The sequence below is a fragment of the Triticum dicoccoides genome, chromosome 5B (genome assembly GCF_002162155.2).
Source record: "Triticum dicoccoides isolate Atlit2015 ecotype Zavitan chromosome 5B, WEW_v2.0, whole genome shotgun sequence".
NCBI classification, from domain to species: Eukaryota; Viridiplantae; Streptophyta; class Magnoliopsida; order Poales; family Poaceae; genus Triticum; species Triticum dicoccoides.
This window is the reverse complement of record NC_041389.1, coordinates 558,181,373-558,197,114: the sequence shown is the minus strand read 5'-3', so window position 1 is coordinate 558,197,114 and position 15,742 is coordinate 558,181,373. Positions and strand designations below refer to the sequence as shown.

General features: G+C 50.2%; 1 protein-coding gene and 1 pseudogene across 3 annotated transcripts; both read left to right on the top strand.

The window, feature by feature from the left end:
- Positions 1–7,169: 7,169 nt before the first annotated feature.
- LOC119311599 lies at positions 7,170–12,184 on the top strand. 3 transcript variants are annotated; one of them, XR_005151114.1, is made up of 2 exons: positions 7,170–7,481; positions 11,030–12,184. XR_005151114.1 is itself a non-coding variant. In XM_037587253.1 (2 exons), exon 2 carries the CDS (start codon positions 8,348–8,350, stop codon positions 10,622–10,624), a length of 2,277 nt encoding a protein of 758 aa, XP_037443150.1. In that variant the 5' UTR covers positions 7,170–7,481; positions 8,326–8,347; the 3' UTR covers positions 10,625–12,184. The 3 variants fall into 3 exon arrangements, 1 of the variants encoding a protein (XP_037443150.1); XR_005151113.1 differs by having other exon boundaries at positions 7,170–11,552; positions 11,665–12,184; XM_037587253.1 differs by having other exon boundaries at positions 8,326–12,184.
- Positions 12,185–14,911: 2,727 nt separating this feature from the next.
- Positions 14,912–15,662, top strand: LOC119310071 (annotated as a pseudogene).
- Positions 15,663–15,742: the final 80 nt, after the last annotated feature.

The window sequence follows — 15,742 nt, the reverse complement described above, 5'->3', positions numbered from 1 at the left end:
CCCAGTGCTCGCCTAAGATATAAAAATCCTACCGAGTGAAGAGCAAACCTCTCACTCGGGGGCTTAGCTGCAGCCCAGTGCTCGCCTAAGATATAAAAATCCTGCCGAGTGAAGAGCAAACCTCTCATTCGGGGACTTAGCTGCAGCCCAGTGCTCGCCTAAGATATAAAAATCCTACCGAGTGAAGAGCAAACCTCTCACTCGGAGGCTTAGCTGCAGCCCAGTGCTCGCCTAAGTGGATTAAGGAATAAGTCGACTGCGGTGAGCGTCTTGCTTGAACCCGCAAAAGACATTTCAAGCCAAAAGCAATCATATTCAAACATCGAATTCAAGTTCGGAACGACACCTAAAGGAACCGAAAGTGCTCAGGCGCTAAGCCTATTAAGGTTTATCGGTTACAACTCCACTCGGCATACCGAGGCAAATTTAAAGCGTCGAGCTTAAAAGAAGTTTTTTACTCCTCCTGTGGAGGGCTGGAAGGTGCAACAAACTCATCAAGATCAATTCCGTCTGCGATCCGAGTGGCAGCAGCAATGAAAGTTTCCATAAAGGACCTGAAGTCGTGTTTCTTGGTGTTGGCCACCCGGAGGGCCGCCAGCTTGTCCTCTCGCGCATATTTGCAGTGGACTCGGGCCAGACACAGAGCAACATCTGCACCGCACCGAGCCGAGGACTTTTTCCACTCCTGCACTCGACCCGGGACCGTGTTCAAGCGAGCCACCAGCGACTCGAGGTCGTTCTGGAGTGTCTCCCTGGGCCAGAGCGTTGAGTCGATGCGAGATGTGGCGACCTTCAGCCTTGCAAGATAGTCCACGACAGCTGCAACACGGGACTCCAGTCGGAAAACATTCATGGCAACTTCGTCGTTCACCGGAGAATTGACAGGGTCAAGGTTTGGTTCCAACCGGCTAGTCTCTTCTTCAAAGTCTTGACAAAATTCTGCAAGGGCGATCACCGAGTCAAGGCAATGGTCGAATGGAAAAATCACAGTTGAAAATGATTGTTGAGCATAAAAGTTTACCTTCAAGCATAAGGAACAGCTTCTTGGCAAGATCACTCAGGAAGGCCTCTAGATCATTTTTCTTCTCAAGAGCAGCTTTCAGATTGGTATTTTCTTGTTCAAGCTTGGTGACTGAAGCTAACTTCTCGTCGGCAAGCTTGATCCTCTCAGCTAGTTCAAGGTCTTTTTTCTGTTGGGCCTCCTTCACCTTACCTGCAAGTTACAGCAAGATCAGATTTTGAAACAAGTAAAGGGAAAAAGCAGTCGTCGAGATCTCACCAAACATACCTTTGGTCTCCTCCTTTGCCTTCGACAGATTCTCCTGAGCCAGCTTCAAATCCAGCTCGAGCTGGATGTGCTTGTTTTCCAACTCAGTGTAGCGAGCCGCAAGGTCACAGGACCTCTGCGAGGAATCAATCGACTAAATGTCAAAGATAATTCATTTCCGAGTGGAAAAGGGAAAATCATGCGTTTCTAAGACTACAGCCGAATACAAGCATTCGACCGTAGTCTCGGGGACTACACCCAGTGGGTGCACTCAGCGTGCCCCCACCGGTTTGCGAAATCCAGTCGCTGTAGTCGAATGACAGAAAGACTGAACTTATAAAGCCTAAGGCCGACTGCCAGCAGTCGACCTTAGCCTTCGGGACTACACCCAGTGGGTGCACTCAGCGTGCCCCCACCGGTTTGCGAAATCCAGTCGCCGTAGTCGAATGACGGAAAGACTGAACTTATAAAGCCTAAGGCCGACTGCCAGCAGTCGACCTTAGCCTTGGGGACTACACCCAGTGGGTGCACTCAGCGTGCCCCCACCGGTTTGCGAAATCCAGTCGCCGTAGTCGAATGACGGAAAGACTGAACTTATAAAGCCTAAGGCCGACTGCCAGCAGTCGACCTTAGCCTTGGGGACTACACCCAGCGGGTGCACTCAGCGTGCCCCCACCGGTTTGCGAAATCCAGTCGCCGTAGTCGAATGACAGAAAGACTGAACTTATAAAGCCTAAGACCGACTGCCAGCAGTCGACCTTAGCCTTGGGGACTACACCCAGCGGGTGCACTCAGCGTGCCCCCGCTAACACGGAGTTTAAATCGACACACCCAGTGGGTGATTACTATAAATTCTGGAAAGAAAAGTTTTTGATAGCATATCCTAACAGAACAAGCGGTGGTCGACTGACCTGAACATTGCTTTGAAGGGCGGAACTGGCGTCGTAAGCTGTCTGACTCGCATCCCGGATGGTCTTCAACTGCTCCATCATGATCCCTGCCTGGCGTATCGCCTCCTTCGCGGCGCCAGCTTGGTCCTCTGGGACGTGGTGCGTCGTGAAGAGGGAGGGCTGCAGAGCACTTGTCAGTGGATCTGCGAAGGACACAGTGTGTCGAGTGGTGTTCTCCTCCTCCGCGACCAGAGTCTCAGGCACCGTCACATCCTGGGGCACCCTGCTGGCAGACGCTTTCCTACTCCTTCTGTGCTTCAGCGGTTCCTCATCTTCATCATCATCAGGGAGAGTGATAACAACATTGGATGGAGCTACAGAAAAGAATCAGAGTCACAGATCATGAGTCAGTCGACTAGAAACGGTGTTAAGAGTATAGTACCAGGTTTTGAGGTTGCTGCGTCCTCCATCTCATGGTCGTCAGCCCGGGCTGAGGTCTCAGAAGTGGCAGCACTGCAACTCCAAGGAATTAGTCGACTAACTCCAGCGCCAACCAGAGATAAAGTTCATACAAAACAAGAAGACTTAAGCAGCATGATTACCCTGATATGGTGGGGATGGACACCTTCATCTTCGGCAGGAGCTTGGTCGGCTTTGACGGGGCCGCCCTGGGCTGCTTCGACGCCTTTTCAGTCGGTGCCGGAGAGGTGGTCCGAGGGCGCTTGGTCGACTGTGTGACAGTCGCAACCCCCTTGCCACGTTCAGTCGCAGGGTCATGGACAAGCTTCGACCGCCTTTCCGAGCGCGGTGGTGCAACCTCCTCCTCCTCCTCTTCCTCGTCCTCATCAACATCATCATCATCGTCATCAGCATCATCATCATCATCATCATCCTCAGCGGCGTCCGAGTCCCACTCCTCCTCCTGGCTCTCGCCCCCGCTCGCTTCTCCCTCCTCAGTCGGAGCCTGTGCTCCATTGGGCATCGAGTACAGCTCAGTGAGGGCCTGATAGACATCAAGACAAAGATCAGTCGACCGATCAGCAGAGAAAACAGAAATAAATGTGACGAGAATACAATGGGAAGTGGAGCAGACATACCTTGTTTGGATCACTGTGGCAGTCGAGTGGAGGAATCCTTCTGGCTCCGCGAGGGTTATCCTTGTTCCCAGTAACAGCGGCCATCCACCTTTCCAGAGTGGCATCGTCGACTGTTTCTGGATTGACCCGAGTCACATCCTCGGTCCCGCAGTACAACCACATGCAATGGCTCCGGAACTGAAGAGGCTGGATACGACGCCTAAGAAAAACCTCCAGGAGATCCATACCCGTCACTCCCTCCCGAACCAACTGAACTACACGCTCCATCAGCATCTTCACGTCAGCTTTCTCCTCCGGAATCACCTTCAGAGAGGAGGGCTTGTTCACTCGGCCCATGGTGAACTGAGGGAGTCCACTCGACTGCCCCGGCGTCGACTGATCCTGGCAGTAGAACCAGGTCGACTGCCAGCCTCTGACTGACTCGGGAAATGTCATGGCTGGGAAGGTGCTCTTGTTCCTCACCTGGATCCCCAGACCCCCACACATTTGGACAACTCGGGTTTTTTCGTCGCCTGGGCTCGCCTTCTTCACGGTCTGAGAGCGACACGTGAATATGTGCTTGAACAAACCCCAATGCGGTCGACAACCCAGGAAACTCTCACGCATGGACACAAACGCGGCAAGATAGGCGATAGAATTCGGGGTGAAATGGTGGAGTTGCGCTCCAAAGAAGTTCAAGAAACCACGGAAGAAAATGCTCGGCGGCAAAGAAAATACGCGGTCGACATGGGTAGCCAGAAGCACGCACTCACCCTCTTCCGGCTGGGGCTGCCACTCTTTCCCCGGAAGCCTCGCAACTCCATGAGGGATCAGGCCCTCGTTGGCCATGTCGAGGAGATCCTTCTCCGTGATGGTCGACTGGATCCAATCTCCCTGGACCCAGCCTTTCGGCAGGCGAGATCTAGACGAAGACCCGCCACGACTGGTGGATCTCCCCTTCGCCTTCTCCGTCGCCGACGCCTTCTTCGCGCGTTCCAACGCCGCTGTCTTCTCCTTGACCATGGCTGCCGGCGGGACGCGCGAGGGGAAGTTGTGCGGAGGCGAGAGCGAGTGCGTTGGGCGGAGACGAAGGGAGCAGAGAGAGAATGCTGAGGCACTGTTCAAAAAACCCTCACCGGGCGCATTTATAAGATCCCTTCCGAGTGGATGACAGGTGGGCCCGGTCGATCTAATCATATCCTGAACAGTTACGCGGACGCGATACGTGGCGAAAAAAGCAGCGCGGGGATCGAGGCGCCTATGCCCTGTCCCGTCCGAACACCGCGGTCCGCCCCGCTTCGCGCGCTTCCCCAAATTTCGCATCCCGCGGAATCCGCGAACGGCAGATCGGTCTGCCAAACGCGGGATTTCCTGCGATCCGTCGCTCGGAAATCGACGAAGTCCAAAAGATCACTCGACGAAGGAAAGGAATGGATCGACTCGACTGAAGAAAAGTTGTTCATTATCAACAAAGAGGTTTTCTTTCAAAACAACGCATGACCAGTATGCGAAGGCTAATCAGAAACAACATCAACTCCTTCATCACTCAAGCCTCAATCCATTCGGGGGCTAATGATGGAGTCATGTACCTAGGGTAGGGTCATAGACCTGATCTAAGTACCCTGCCCAAGGACCTCCTTAGAAGAGATCACCTTCCAGTCGACCTACGAAGGACTCACTCGATTGACTTGAAGGACTCGACCACGAAGACTCACTCGACCACCAGAAGGTCAAGAGGCACTTTGCACTGCAACGGTCTGTAATTAAGTAGACTTTATGATAGTAAAGACACTTTATGTGGAGCGTTACCAGTAACGCCCCGGACTTAACGCACCTTAAACCCTCTCCTACGTGGGCTGGCTAGGGTCCTGGCGCACTCTATATAAGCCACCCCCCTCCACAGGTAGAAGGGTTCGGCACCCTGTAATTCATATACACGTAATCCACTCGACCGCCTCCGGGCTCCGAGACGTAGGGCTTTTACTTCCTCCGAGAAGGGCCTGAACTCGTACATCTCTTGTGTTTACAACCTCTCCATAGCTAGGACCTTGCCTCTCCATACCTACCCCCAACTCTAATGTCAGACTTAGATCCACGACAGGCCACTGCCCACCTCCCCAACTATCACGTATTATACAGCACGTCCCGTTTGTATAACAACGCCAGGATGTTTGTAATGCCAGCGTGGGTAGCAGCTCGGGAATCGCAAGACCGATATGGCCAGACGAGATACCGGCCTCACAGGTGCTCGTCCGCTGAAAATCCGCTCTGATAGACAAATAGTCTGCTACATCAGTGCTAAATAGACTGCTACATCAGTGCTAAATGCGTGACTGGTCCACTGCGCAAATCCCAAAACAATTTGACGGTTTGGATAAGGGGGTGTAGCGTGGGTGCACCGAGGTTGGGTTTAGCCACTACTTTTCCCTTATATTTTGATCCAGATTTTTTTACACTGTCAGTGTCAAAAAACGTTTTATATTTTGATACGGAGAGAATATTTGATTCCCATTGTTCCTCTATCATCAAGTGACATACATCATCTCCATGGTGGACTGCAAGTTGAAAAGCATTATAGTTCTCTCTCATAGTTAAGCTGGTAACTAGACTGCTGCTTGCTAGTGTCATTGTGTAAGCTATATAAGCCAGGACAGACTCGGCGGCTACAAAGAGCAAACTGGTCGATTGAAAAGTTCCAAACATCATAATACTGACCCGTATTTGTTGACGCTGCTTTAATACTACGTACATCGGAGGGAGTAATATAACCACCCTCTTGTTTCCTCCCTAATCCCAGCCGGCTAGGGCAAACTCTTTCCTACAGACTTCACTAGTGAGCCTGTCGATTCACCTCTCCTCCGCCTACCGCTCCGGTTGTCGGTGGCGGGGAGGGGAATCCCGGTGCCTCCGCGCTCGGCGCTAGGGCGGATGGTGATGCTTCTTCTTTGAGTTTGGCTTCTGGTCTTCAATCCTTCTCGAGTTTGTTGGTCTGTGTAGTTGACGAAGCTTCGGCGTATATTCTTATCATTTTCTTGGGGCGGTGAGGTTAGGTTTTATCGTCATGTGACGAGATTTGATGTCAGGTGTTTCAAATTTATACAAGGGTTCAATGGCGAGAACTGCGGCTCCAGGGCGCTAGTCCTTAGGGGCACGTGCACAAAGACTTCCCGACTGTAATTGATGATGTCAAGCCGACTCCGAAGGGAGCGGCGACAGCAGAGCGTCGGCGGCTTGTTCTGGCGACATTTGTGGTCGTTCTCCATCACGAATGGAGAATGTGGGAGCACTGTGCTCGTGGGCGGAGCCCGTGGCTCAGGTGCGGCCCGGTGGCCATGGCCGTGTGGGCGACATGGTGACTGGGGTGCGTCGATCGGTGGCGGTGGTGCGGCGTCCGTTCCTTGCCAGGGGTTGTGAGTGTGAAAACCCGTTCTGTCTTCGTGCAGGCCGGCGGCGGCGAGTTCGTTCCCTTCTTGAAGGCGTCGCTGCGGTCCTCATTGCCCATTGTGTTGCTCCAGGGGAAACCCTGATTCGCGGATCGGGCGGTGACGGCGCTCTGGTGTCGTGACCTTCTTGAAGGCGCCGCCTTGGAGCTCACAATTCGTCGTATGCGGCTTCGTCTCTTCGCGGTGGTGTTCACGGTTGAGGACCCTGGTAGCTCTTGTAGCGATAAGGGTGGTGTAGCTGTGCTCAGCACCTATATATCTAGCTTTGGGTGTGTGCGTATGTTGGGGTGACATGTGTTTATATTGACTTATTGACGGTTATGACTTTATATATAAAGCGGAGCGAGAGCCTTTTTCGGTAAATGGAGAACGTGGACTTACACTCTCATGAACAAGCCCAATGAGCCAGATAACAACAGTGGGTTTCTCACGGTCAGGCCCATATACCCGGCCCAGCAGCACCGGAGTGGAGTCGCTGCACCATTCCTTCCTTCTTCCTCTGTCCCGGCGGATCCAGCACCCGAGCCAGCTGGAGTGCCCGCCGCGCCTCCCAGGGGGAGCCAGATGGCGTTCGTCGCTCCTCGCGGCCGTGCGCGTGGTGGTGCCCTGGTGAGGAGGCGCCGCCGACGAGCAGCATAAAATGCGGGCCAGCCGGATGGCGCGAGGAGCCGCGCGCGCGCGTCGTCGCGTGGAGTTGGGCCTCGTCCAAGTCCTGCCGCGACGACGTCTTCCGGGTGACCTGCGCCCACGGCATGGAGGACGCCTTCTTCTAGTGCTCCGTCGGCTGGGTTAGGAGCGCCACCAGGTCAGCTTCTGCCGGCCTGCCCGCCAGGTGCTTGTGTTTATTCCCATGCGTTCCAGTTCCACTGTGACTCTGTCCTAATTAGCTGTAGTCACTACCAGTGAGTAACATTTCTGTGCATCCCTGCTTGGCCACGCCTACTTGGTGGATGCTGCGTGCCTGCGTCCGTGCAATCGAGGTGTGGCTAAGATTGCTGCGCATCCTGGATTCCTGGTCTTACAACAACCAGATACCGAGGCTCGATTCTCTCACCGATGAATATTTTAGGACAAGTAGACTAGAATACCGCAAGGTTTTGATTGGTTTGATGTGTGCCGGCCGGTAGTTGGCATAGGACAAATGACAAATCATACATTAAGACAGTAGACAGATCAAGAAAAATGTTAAGTTGATCGGTCCGTCAAGCTGTAGGTGAGTATAAGGCTAAGAGCTGCTGCAACCACTCTTGCTTTCCTTCAGTTAAACATACCAGTTTGAAACGAGAATGGAGCTGCCTGCGTTTTTACATTTTAGCCAGGACAAGTTAAATATGATCAAATCGTGCTCCTGCCTGGCGCACCCACTGCCAATTGGACTATGCGTATAAAGAACTGGGGTATTATATTATATGAAAACATAAGTTAAGACAAGCCCACAGAGGCATTCGGTCAAGTCAAGAAAGTATATTATTAATGGTATATATAGCCCCTCGATGTAAGCTCTTATAGTATAGGAAATCCACTAGACATGTGACAACGCTCATAGCTACCGCTAACCATGTGCACACATAAATTGGATTAGGGAGCGAACTTGAAACAAATCAGCCTTACTTTGTGCCTGTGTGCGACTGATTGTTGAGCAAGAGCAGGAAAGGGAAAGAGCTAGACCAGATGGGTCTGTCGAGCGCTGTGGATTGGTGGGAGGAGTGGCAGCTGCGCATCCTCGTCCTCGGCAGCCTCTTTGTCCAATACCTCCTGCTCTGCTCTGCCCCCTTCCGTAAGTTTGCTATTCCTTCCTGGTACAGATCCATCATATGGCTCGCATACCTAGGCAGTGATTCTGTAGCCATATACGCCCTGGCTACCCTCTTTAACCGCCAGAGGAGACAGGATTATGGTTCTGCAAACAGCAATAGCATCCTGGAGGTGGTGTGGGCGCCAGTTCTCCTGATGCACCTCGGCGGACAGGACGTAATAAGTGCGTACAATATCGAAGACAACGAGCTGTGGACACGGCATGTCCTCACTGCAGTGTCTCAAGTCACAGTAGCTATCTACGTGTTCTGCAAATCATGGCCAGGCACAGGCGGAGACACAAGGTTGTTGCTGGCATCAATCTGCTTCTTTGTCTCAGGGATTGTCAAATGCATAGAGAAACCTTGGGCTCTCAAGAGAGCTAGCATCAATAGCCTAGTCAGCTCTTCTGATACTGCCGCGAGGATGGGAAGCATGTTTGGCAAGACCATTTCGCTTGAAGAGTACGTGCAAGAAGCAAGGAATTTTGTCCAGTCCCAAGTAGAAGGCCATGCAGTTGACCTTGAGCACAACCATGTTCCTCAAGCCCAAGCAGAAACTGATGCAGTGGAATCCAACCATCATCGTCAAGCACATGGAAAAGGTAATGCTGCTGACCTTGATCCCAACCATATTCTTCGAGCCCAAGGAGAGGCCAATGGAAAAAGGCGCCTAATCCAAAAAAGGGAAAATAATAGAAAATATGATGTTCAGATCCGTAAGATATTTGTGGACCTTGCATCATCGTATACTGATCGACTGGATATCCTAAAATCCTTTTGGGTGCTTGATGAGAAAAGAGCATGCGCTTTTTTGCGAAAAGGGCTATTAAACACATTTGATCTTCTCTACACCAAACAAAAGGTGAATACATCCATGGAAATTATCAGAAAAATTCAAGAAGCGAGAAAAGCAGATATTACATTTCAGAACTTTTTTACTTGGTGCTTTTTGGCACTAGCTCTGTACCTGCCATTTGCTGCCATCGGCCTCTTCCACAAGAGTCACAGAGGCACTTATAATGTTAATGATGTCAAGGTTACATATGCCTTGTTCTGTTGTACTGCTGCGATGCAGTTTTTTGCCATGTACTTTCACATGCTTGCAGCAGCTCTGAGCGGTTTACTGATATCATCTGGCATGGTTGCTCAGTATAGCCTACTAAATTTCTTTATTCGCAACGAAAGGCACAGCAAGAAGATGTGCGTTCTTAGTTCCTTCAACTGCAAGGACTTCCTTGACCAGCGTTGGTGCATGAAGTCATGCTCCTCATCTTTCGGAATTACAGAGTTGGTTCTTGGATATGTGAAATGTTGCTGGGAGAAAGACATAGTAGATGCTGCCAGTTATAGGAAATTCAGTGATCAGAGGGGCCAGTGGACTATTCAGCGTAGTGGGTGCGACAAAGACCAGGAATGGGGGCTAAACAGGTCGTTCGACGAGAGTGTCCTTCTCTGGCACATCGCAACGGACTTGTGCTTCTACCAAAAGGGAGACACATCAGCTAGTCGTGGAGATGCCACAAAATGCAGAGAAATTTCCAACTACATGGTATACCTACTGTTTGTCCATCCTGAGATGCTATTGCCCGGCACAAGACGAAATCTGTTCAAGGCTGCTAACGCTGAACTGGAGGAGATTTTCAAGGACGACAAGCCATTACTCAAGGCCATCCTCAAGGGTGGCAAGCCATCGCTAATGGAGATTCCCAAGCGAAAGGGGCCATTGCCTGAGCAGATTGAAAGAAGACTTGTGGACAGTATAATCGCCAAGGTGCAACCAACAAAATACAGCAAACAAGTTGAACACACATACTTGGCACCAGCTGCACAGGAAGGTTTTATCCATGAGGCCCGGAAGATTTCTGAACTATTGTTGTCTTTGGGCGATGAGAAGATGTGGAAGGTGATCAAAGGTGTGTGGGTGGAGATGCTCTGCTTCTCAGCCAGTAGGTGCCGAGGATTCCTACATGCCAAGAGTTTGGGCACCGGCGGGGAGCTGCTCACATATGTATGGCTCCTGCTGTCGCACATGGGGATGGAGACCTTGCCGGAGAGGGCACAGAGGAGGGAGCTTTCAAGTGAAGGAGGAAACATGGGTGCTGCTCCGTTCACTTCGCGGGTCAGCATCCCCACTGGGGAGGACATGGTTTGATCATTGATGCTTATGAAGACCATTTTCCCCTGATTTCAATCTTCGGTGTCGCTTATTTTCTTACCCATTGTGGACTTTCTTGTTTGTACTCCCTCCGTAAAGAAATATATAAGATCGTTTAGATCACTACTTGCTTCTCTAGTGTTCTTGTTCTTCAGTTGAATAAAACCATGTGGTGCTTGTATGTTTCTTATTACAGTGGCTACCAGTCTGCCACCATGTTTGTAAGAGTGGGATCGTGAGTCATTTAAATGTTTGATTAGCATAGTAATGTAATGTATTACTACTACCCAAATATCAGAATTGCAGTGCTGTTTTCCTTGTTCAATCTTGACAATTTTCGTTGATTACTACCCAAAGAAAGTGCAGTTGTTTCTTCTTTGATTTATATGATTTCTGCTGCAGTATTGCTCCAGCTCAATATGCAGAGTGTCCGATGATGCCAAGGCTGGAGATATTATAACATGTGAACGTGGTCTACCAGATGAAGGTAGAGCCTCGGCAACAGCAAGCTTCAGACGCTGTTGCGGCCAAATCTATCTCGTCGACAGCCCCAAGAAATGTAGCACGCGAGTAATCTGAGGGATTATGGTATCCCTTTATCTGTTCTTGGGAAATAACCTAGTCTGTGTTGGAGTCTTGGAGAACATACTTTGCCACCTAATCCAAGGGATGGATTGCCTCCGGCCCATGCCTGCTTCAGTTAAAAGACCTGCATCCATGCGTCGAGTTATCGGTATGTATGTTAACTGTGATGCTAAATGATCGTGGGCTAACTTGTGTCAAGACCTCAGAGAACACCCGTGTGTTCTGCTGTGATCCTAAATCTATTCAGGATATGTTTTTGGGTTGCTTGGTACTGCCTACTACTCTGTACGTACTAGCTAGGCACCTGCCGGCTGAAGTTTCTGAAATGCTACAGTGTTGAGTAAGTGGTGATATATGCTCTCGCTCGTCCTACTAATAACTCTGCACTGAACATGACTTATCCTGGTGTTCTCGGGAGCTTGTGACGTTTTCAAAACTCTATGTGCTTCCAGGGTATGAGGTGGTCGAACCCCGAACATGAGGACGCCCTGGATGAAGGTTCATCATATTGCTGCTGCAACATTGGAAGCCCCCGTGCAAAGCCTTGCTCGACACTGCCCGACCGACGCAGCCACGCTGATGGATGAGATGCAAGCGCAAAGCGAAACACGGAGAATTGCCTGGACACTCACCCCATCTGCTGTCAATCGCGTTGTTTTACCGACCGGCAGGGGCATGGAATTCCCCTTGGCATCGATGCAATGTCGGCAGTGTACCTTCTTTTTCTGAATGTTGGGACTGGCGCTGTAGACTACTCCACGGTGCTGTTTCATCCAAGGAAAAGAGGTGTGTCTGTTGATTCAGCGGGGAGCTTTTGCATATCTTGCAGATGGTTTTTTCCCCTTGCTTTGGTGAATAAATAAATAAATTTTACGTTGGATAAATATTGTTACTAGGTCAGATTTCGTGTCACTGCTGTTTTTTTAGAATATGCTACAAATGTCATTGCTACAAATGTCGATGTTTTTTTTTTGAGGGAACAAATGTCGATGTTGGGTGTGCTGACTCTACCTTTTTCTTTTGAGATAGTATATGTTTGCTGGCTCTGCTTTTTTTCGGAGAAAGTCTGCTGTGCAAGCTTTGAAAAACGCCATGTGAATTGTATGTTCATGTGCTTACGGGTGAGATTAGAACGAACCGAGCCATGTTGTGGTATAGAATTTGGAGTATGCAGACCATGTTGCCTCTCTACGATGAAATTCAGCTCACGAGGGAGATATCTGCGCAGCATAAGTGTTGGTGCTTATTTTTTTCTGTGCGGAAAGGATTAGATCTTATTATAAAACTTTACCGGATGTACAAAACATCTCGACCATAATAAAAATTCATCAAGATTCCCAGGGCACCGAACAACCACTACTGCCGCCAGAACGAGCTGTCAACATCATCGCTGTCGCCGCTCCCCTATCGGAGCCGGCCTGACTTTGTCGATAACAGCCAGGAAGTCTTCATGGATGTGCCCCTAAGGACCAACACCCTATAGCCATTGTCGTTGCCGTTGAACTCCTACATAGTCCGAAGCACCTACATCAAAACACGGCCACATGAAGCACCTACATCAAAACACGGCCACATGACGAGTAACCCGAACCTCACCGCCCCAAGGAGACGGCAAAAATCTATGCCCGAGCTCAGTCAACTACATCCAAACCGACGAACTCGAGGGGGGTCGAAGCCCAGAAGACAAATTTGAAGAAGAAATGATGCCATCCCCCGAGCGCCACAACTGCAAGAACTAGAAACCCGAACCTAAACTACTACCCGGCCGGCTATTATCATGCTAATCCTACATGCACGGTGTGACCGTCAAATTTTTTACTGTGGGATTATTACATGTTAACCCAAAGCCTCACTAAAAAATCACGCACATGCAATTTTTATGAAGGCTTTGTCAGACTTTATGAAGGATGTGCCCGAACTTTGCCATGAAAATCAGGAGGACTTTTGAAAAAACCAATAAAAATTGAAAAGTTCTTTGAGTTTTGGCGACAAAGTTCAAAAATATGGTTAAAAGTTATCTACCTATTTTTCAAAAATTGCGAGCTATGCCAGGGTTTTCCAAAAGTTCTTCTATTTGTCATGGCAAAATTCAGATACCAGTTTAACAAAGTTTGGTTCTATTTAAAACTATTTAAAGAACATTCTTTGAGAACAATTTCAATAACATGATATTTTATTTTTTTGATGTTTAAATTACTTCCAACAACATAGGCTAGAGAAATAAATCACATGAATTAATTTCACAACTGAAGGGGTAAAGAGAATCTAGCAACAGCGTCACCTATTATTGGACAAGACTAGCCAACAGCGTCACCTACTACTGGACAAGACTAGTTTGGGTCCTAGCGGGACCCTTCTTAGCTTTCTCACCTGCATCATGGTACGCGTTGTGAACGGAACGTGAAAGTAAATGCCTTTTTCCCTAATTTTGGCTATTTGGGTAGTTCGGGCACCATTATTTGAAACCTGAATTTTATTACCCGATTTAGTGTTCGGGTTTGGGTTTTTCGGGTTGGAATTTCCGTTTATGCCCACCGTGAGTCGGAGTAGCCCACCGGTTACAGACGTCCGTGGATGAACCCATTCCCCCTCGCTCTTCTGCTCCCTGTGCGGCACTCGTACTAACTCGTAAGCAGACGCCGGTCATTCGTCGTCGACCGTGGCTACCATCGAGGGCTGCCGTGGTGGAGGCCAGGGCGGACGAGCCGCCGCCAGTGGCGTGCAAGTGCAACCTTGCAGCCGCGAAACTCCAGGCAGCGGCCGGCGAGGAGATGGCCTCGTCTAACGCCCGGCCGGCCGCAACGGCGACGTACGCGACGGATGTCCGGCCTCGTGTGGTGTGCCAGGCGAAATGCGCCACCGGACGGCATGGTATTCCCCTCCGTCCGCCAAAAGCGACGCCGGCGCCAGTTCAGCTCCCGCCCGCCCGCCCGCCCGCCCGCCCGCCAGGTGCTTGTGATTATTCCCCACCCGTTCCACTAGCTAGAGGTACGTACCTTACCTAGTGACTAGGCCCTACATACCGAGTGACCAACCACTCAGTCACCACGCTTGATTTGCTTGCTAATTGGCCTCGCCTACTTCGATGCGTCGTTGGTGTTAAGTTAATCTAGGTGTGTGGCTAGGATTGCTGTGCTGTGCATCCTGGTCTCGCCTCGCAACAAACAGAATTGAGATTTCAATTCTCCCGCCCATGAATATTTTACGCGAGTAGACGGAATACTAACAAACATAAGGTTTTGATAGGTTTGATGCGCCGGCCGGCCGGCAGTCAGGCATTCAAATAAATAGTGGCCGTTAACCTCACTATATATGGTTAATTCACCCACGACCCGTCGCTGTGGACGAGCAAGAGCTGCAACCTGACAGCAGGTGAGACGAATCGAGCTGCAACCCTCCATTAACTATACATACAATTCACATATATATACCAGTTGGGACGAATCGAGCTGCATGCACATTCTACACACATACAGGCCAAGCAAAATATTAGTATCAGGCCTGGCTCCTGCCAGTGCCCGGCGCACCCACTGCTAGTTGTTATTCACACAGTAATTGCTGGGCCATTAGATGGAAATCGTAAGGTAAGACAAGCCCATAGACACAGAGTCAAGTAGTAAGATATTATGTAGTGCAAGGAATCGACTAAATATGTGATGACCCGCAGTTATTAGGTTGCAACTAATTGACCTCTCACCTTTGTGCATTCATGCCGACAACCGACGATAGAGTGAGAGCAGGAGATACCAGGCAAGCAATAGAGATGTGTCTCTCAAGTGCTGTGCTATGGTGGGAAGAGTGGCAGCTGCGCATCCTCGTCCTCAGCAGCCTCTTCATTCAGTGGCCCCTCTTCCTCTCTGCCGCCATGCGTAAGCTCGCTATTCCTTCCTGGTTCAGATCCACAATATGGCTCGCATACCTAGGCAGCAACGCTCTAGCCATATATGCCTTAGCCAACCTCTTCAGTCGTCAGAGGAGGCAAGATTGCAGCTCCGGGCAAGGCAATAGCATTCTGGAGGTGGTATGGGCTCCAGTTCTCCTGATGCACCTTGGCGGACAAGACCTCATCACTGCATACAACATTGAAGATAACGAGCTGTGGACGCGGCATGTTGTCACAGTTGTGTCACAGGTCACCGTAGCCATTTACGTGTTCTGCAAATCATGGCCAGGTGACAACAAGAGGTTGTTGCAGGCATCAATCCTGTTCTTCGTCCCTGGGATCCTGAAATGCATAGAGAAGCCCTAGGCTCTCAAGAGCGCTAGCATTAACAATCTAGTCAGCTATTCCCACTCTGCTCCCTGGAGTACCGCAAACAGAGAAGACAAGATCGATTCACTTGAAGATTACGTGTTCTGCAAATCATGGCCTGGTGACAACAAGAGGTTGTTGCAGGCATCAATCCTGTTCTTCGTCCGTGGGATCCTGAAATGCATAGAGAAGCCCTAGGCTCTCAAGAGCGCTAGCATTAACAGCCTAGTCAACTATTCCCACTCTGCTCCCTGGAGTACCGCAAACAGAGAAGACAA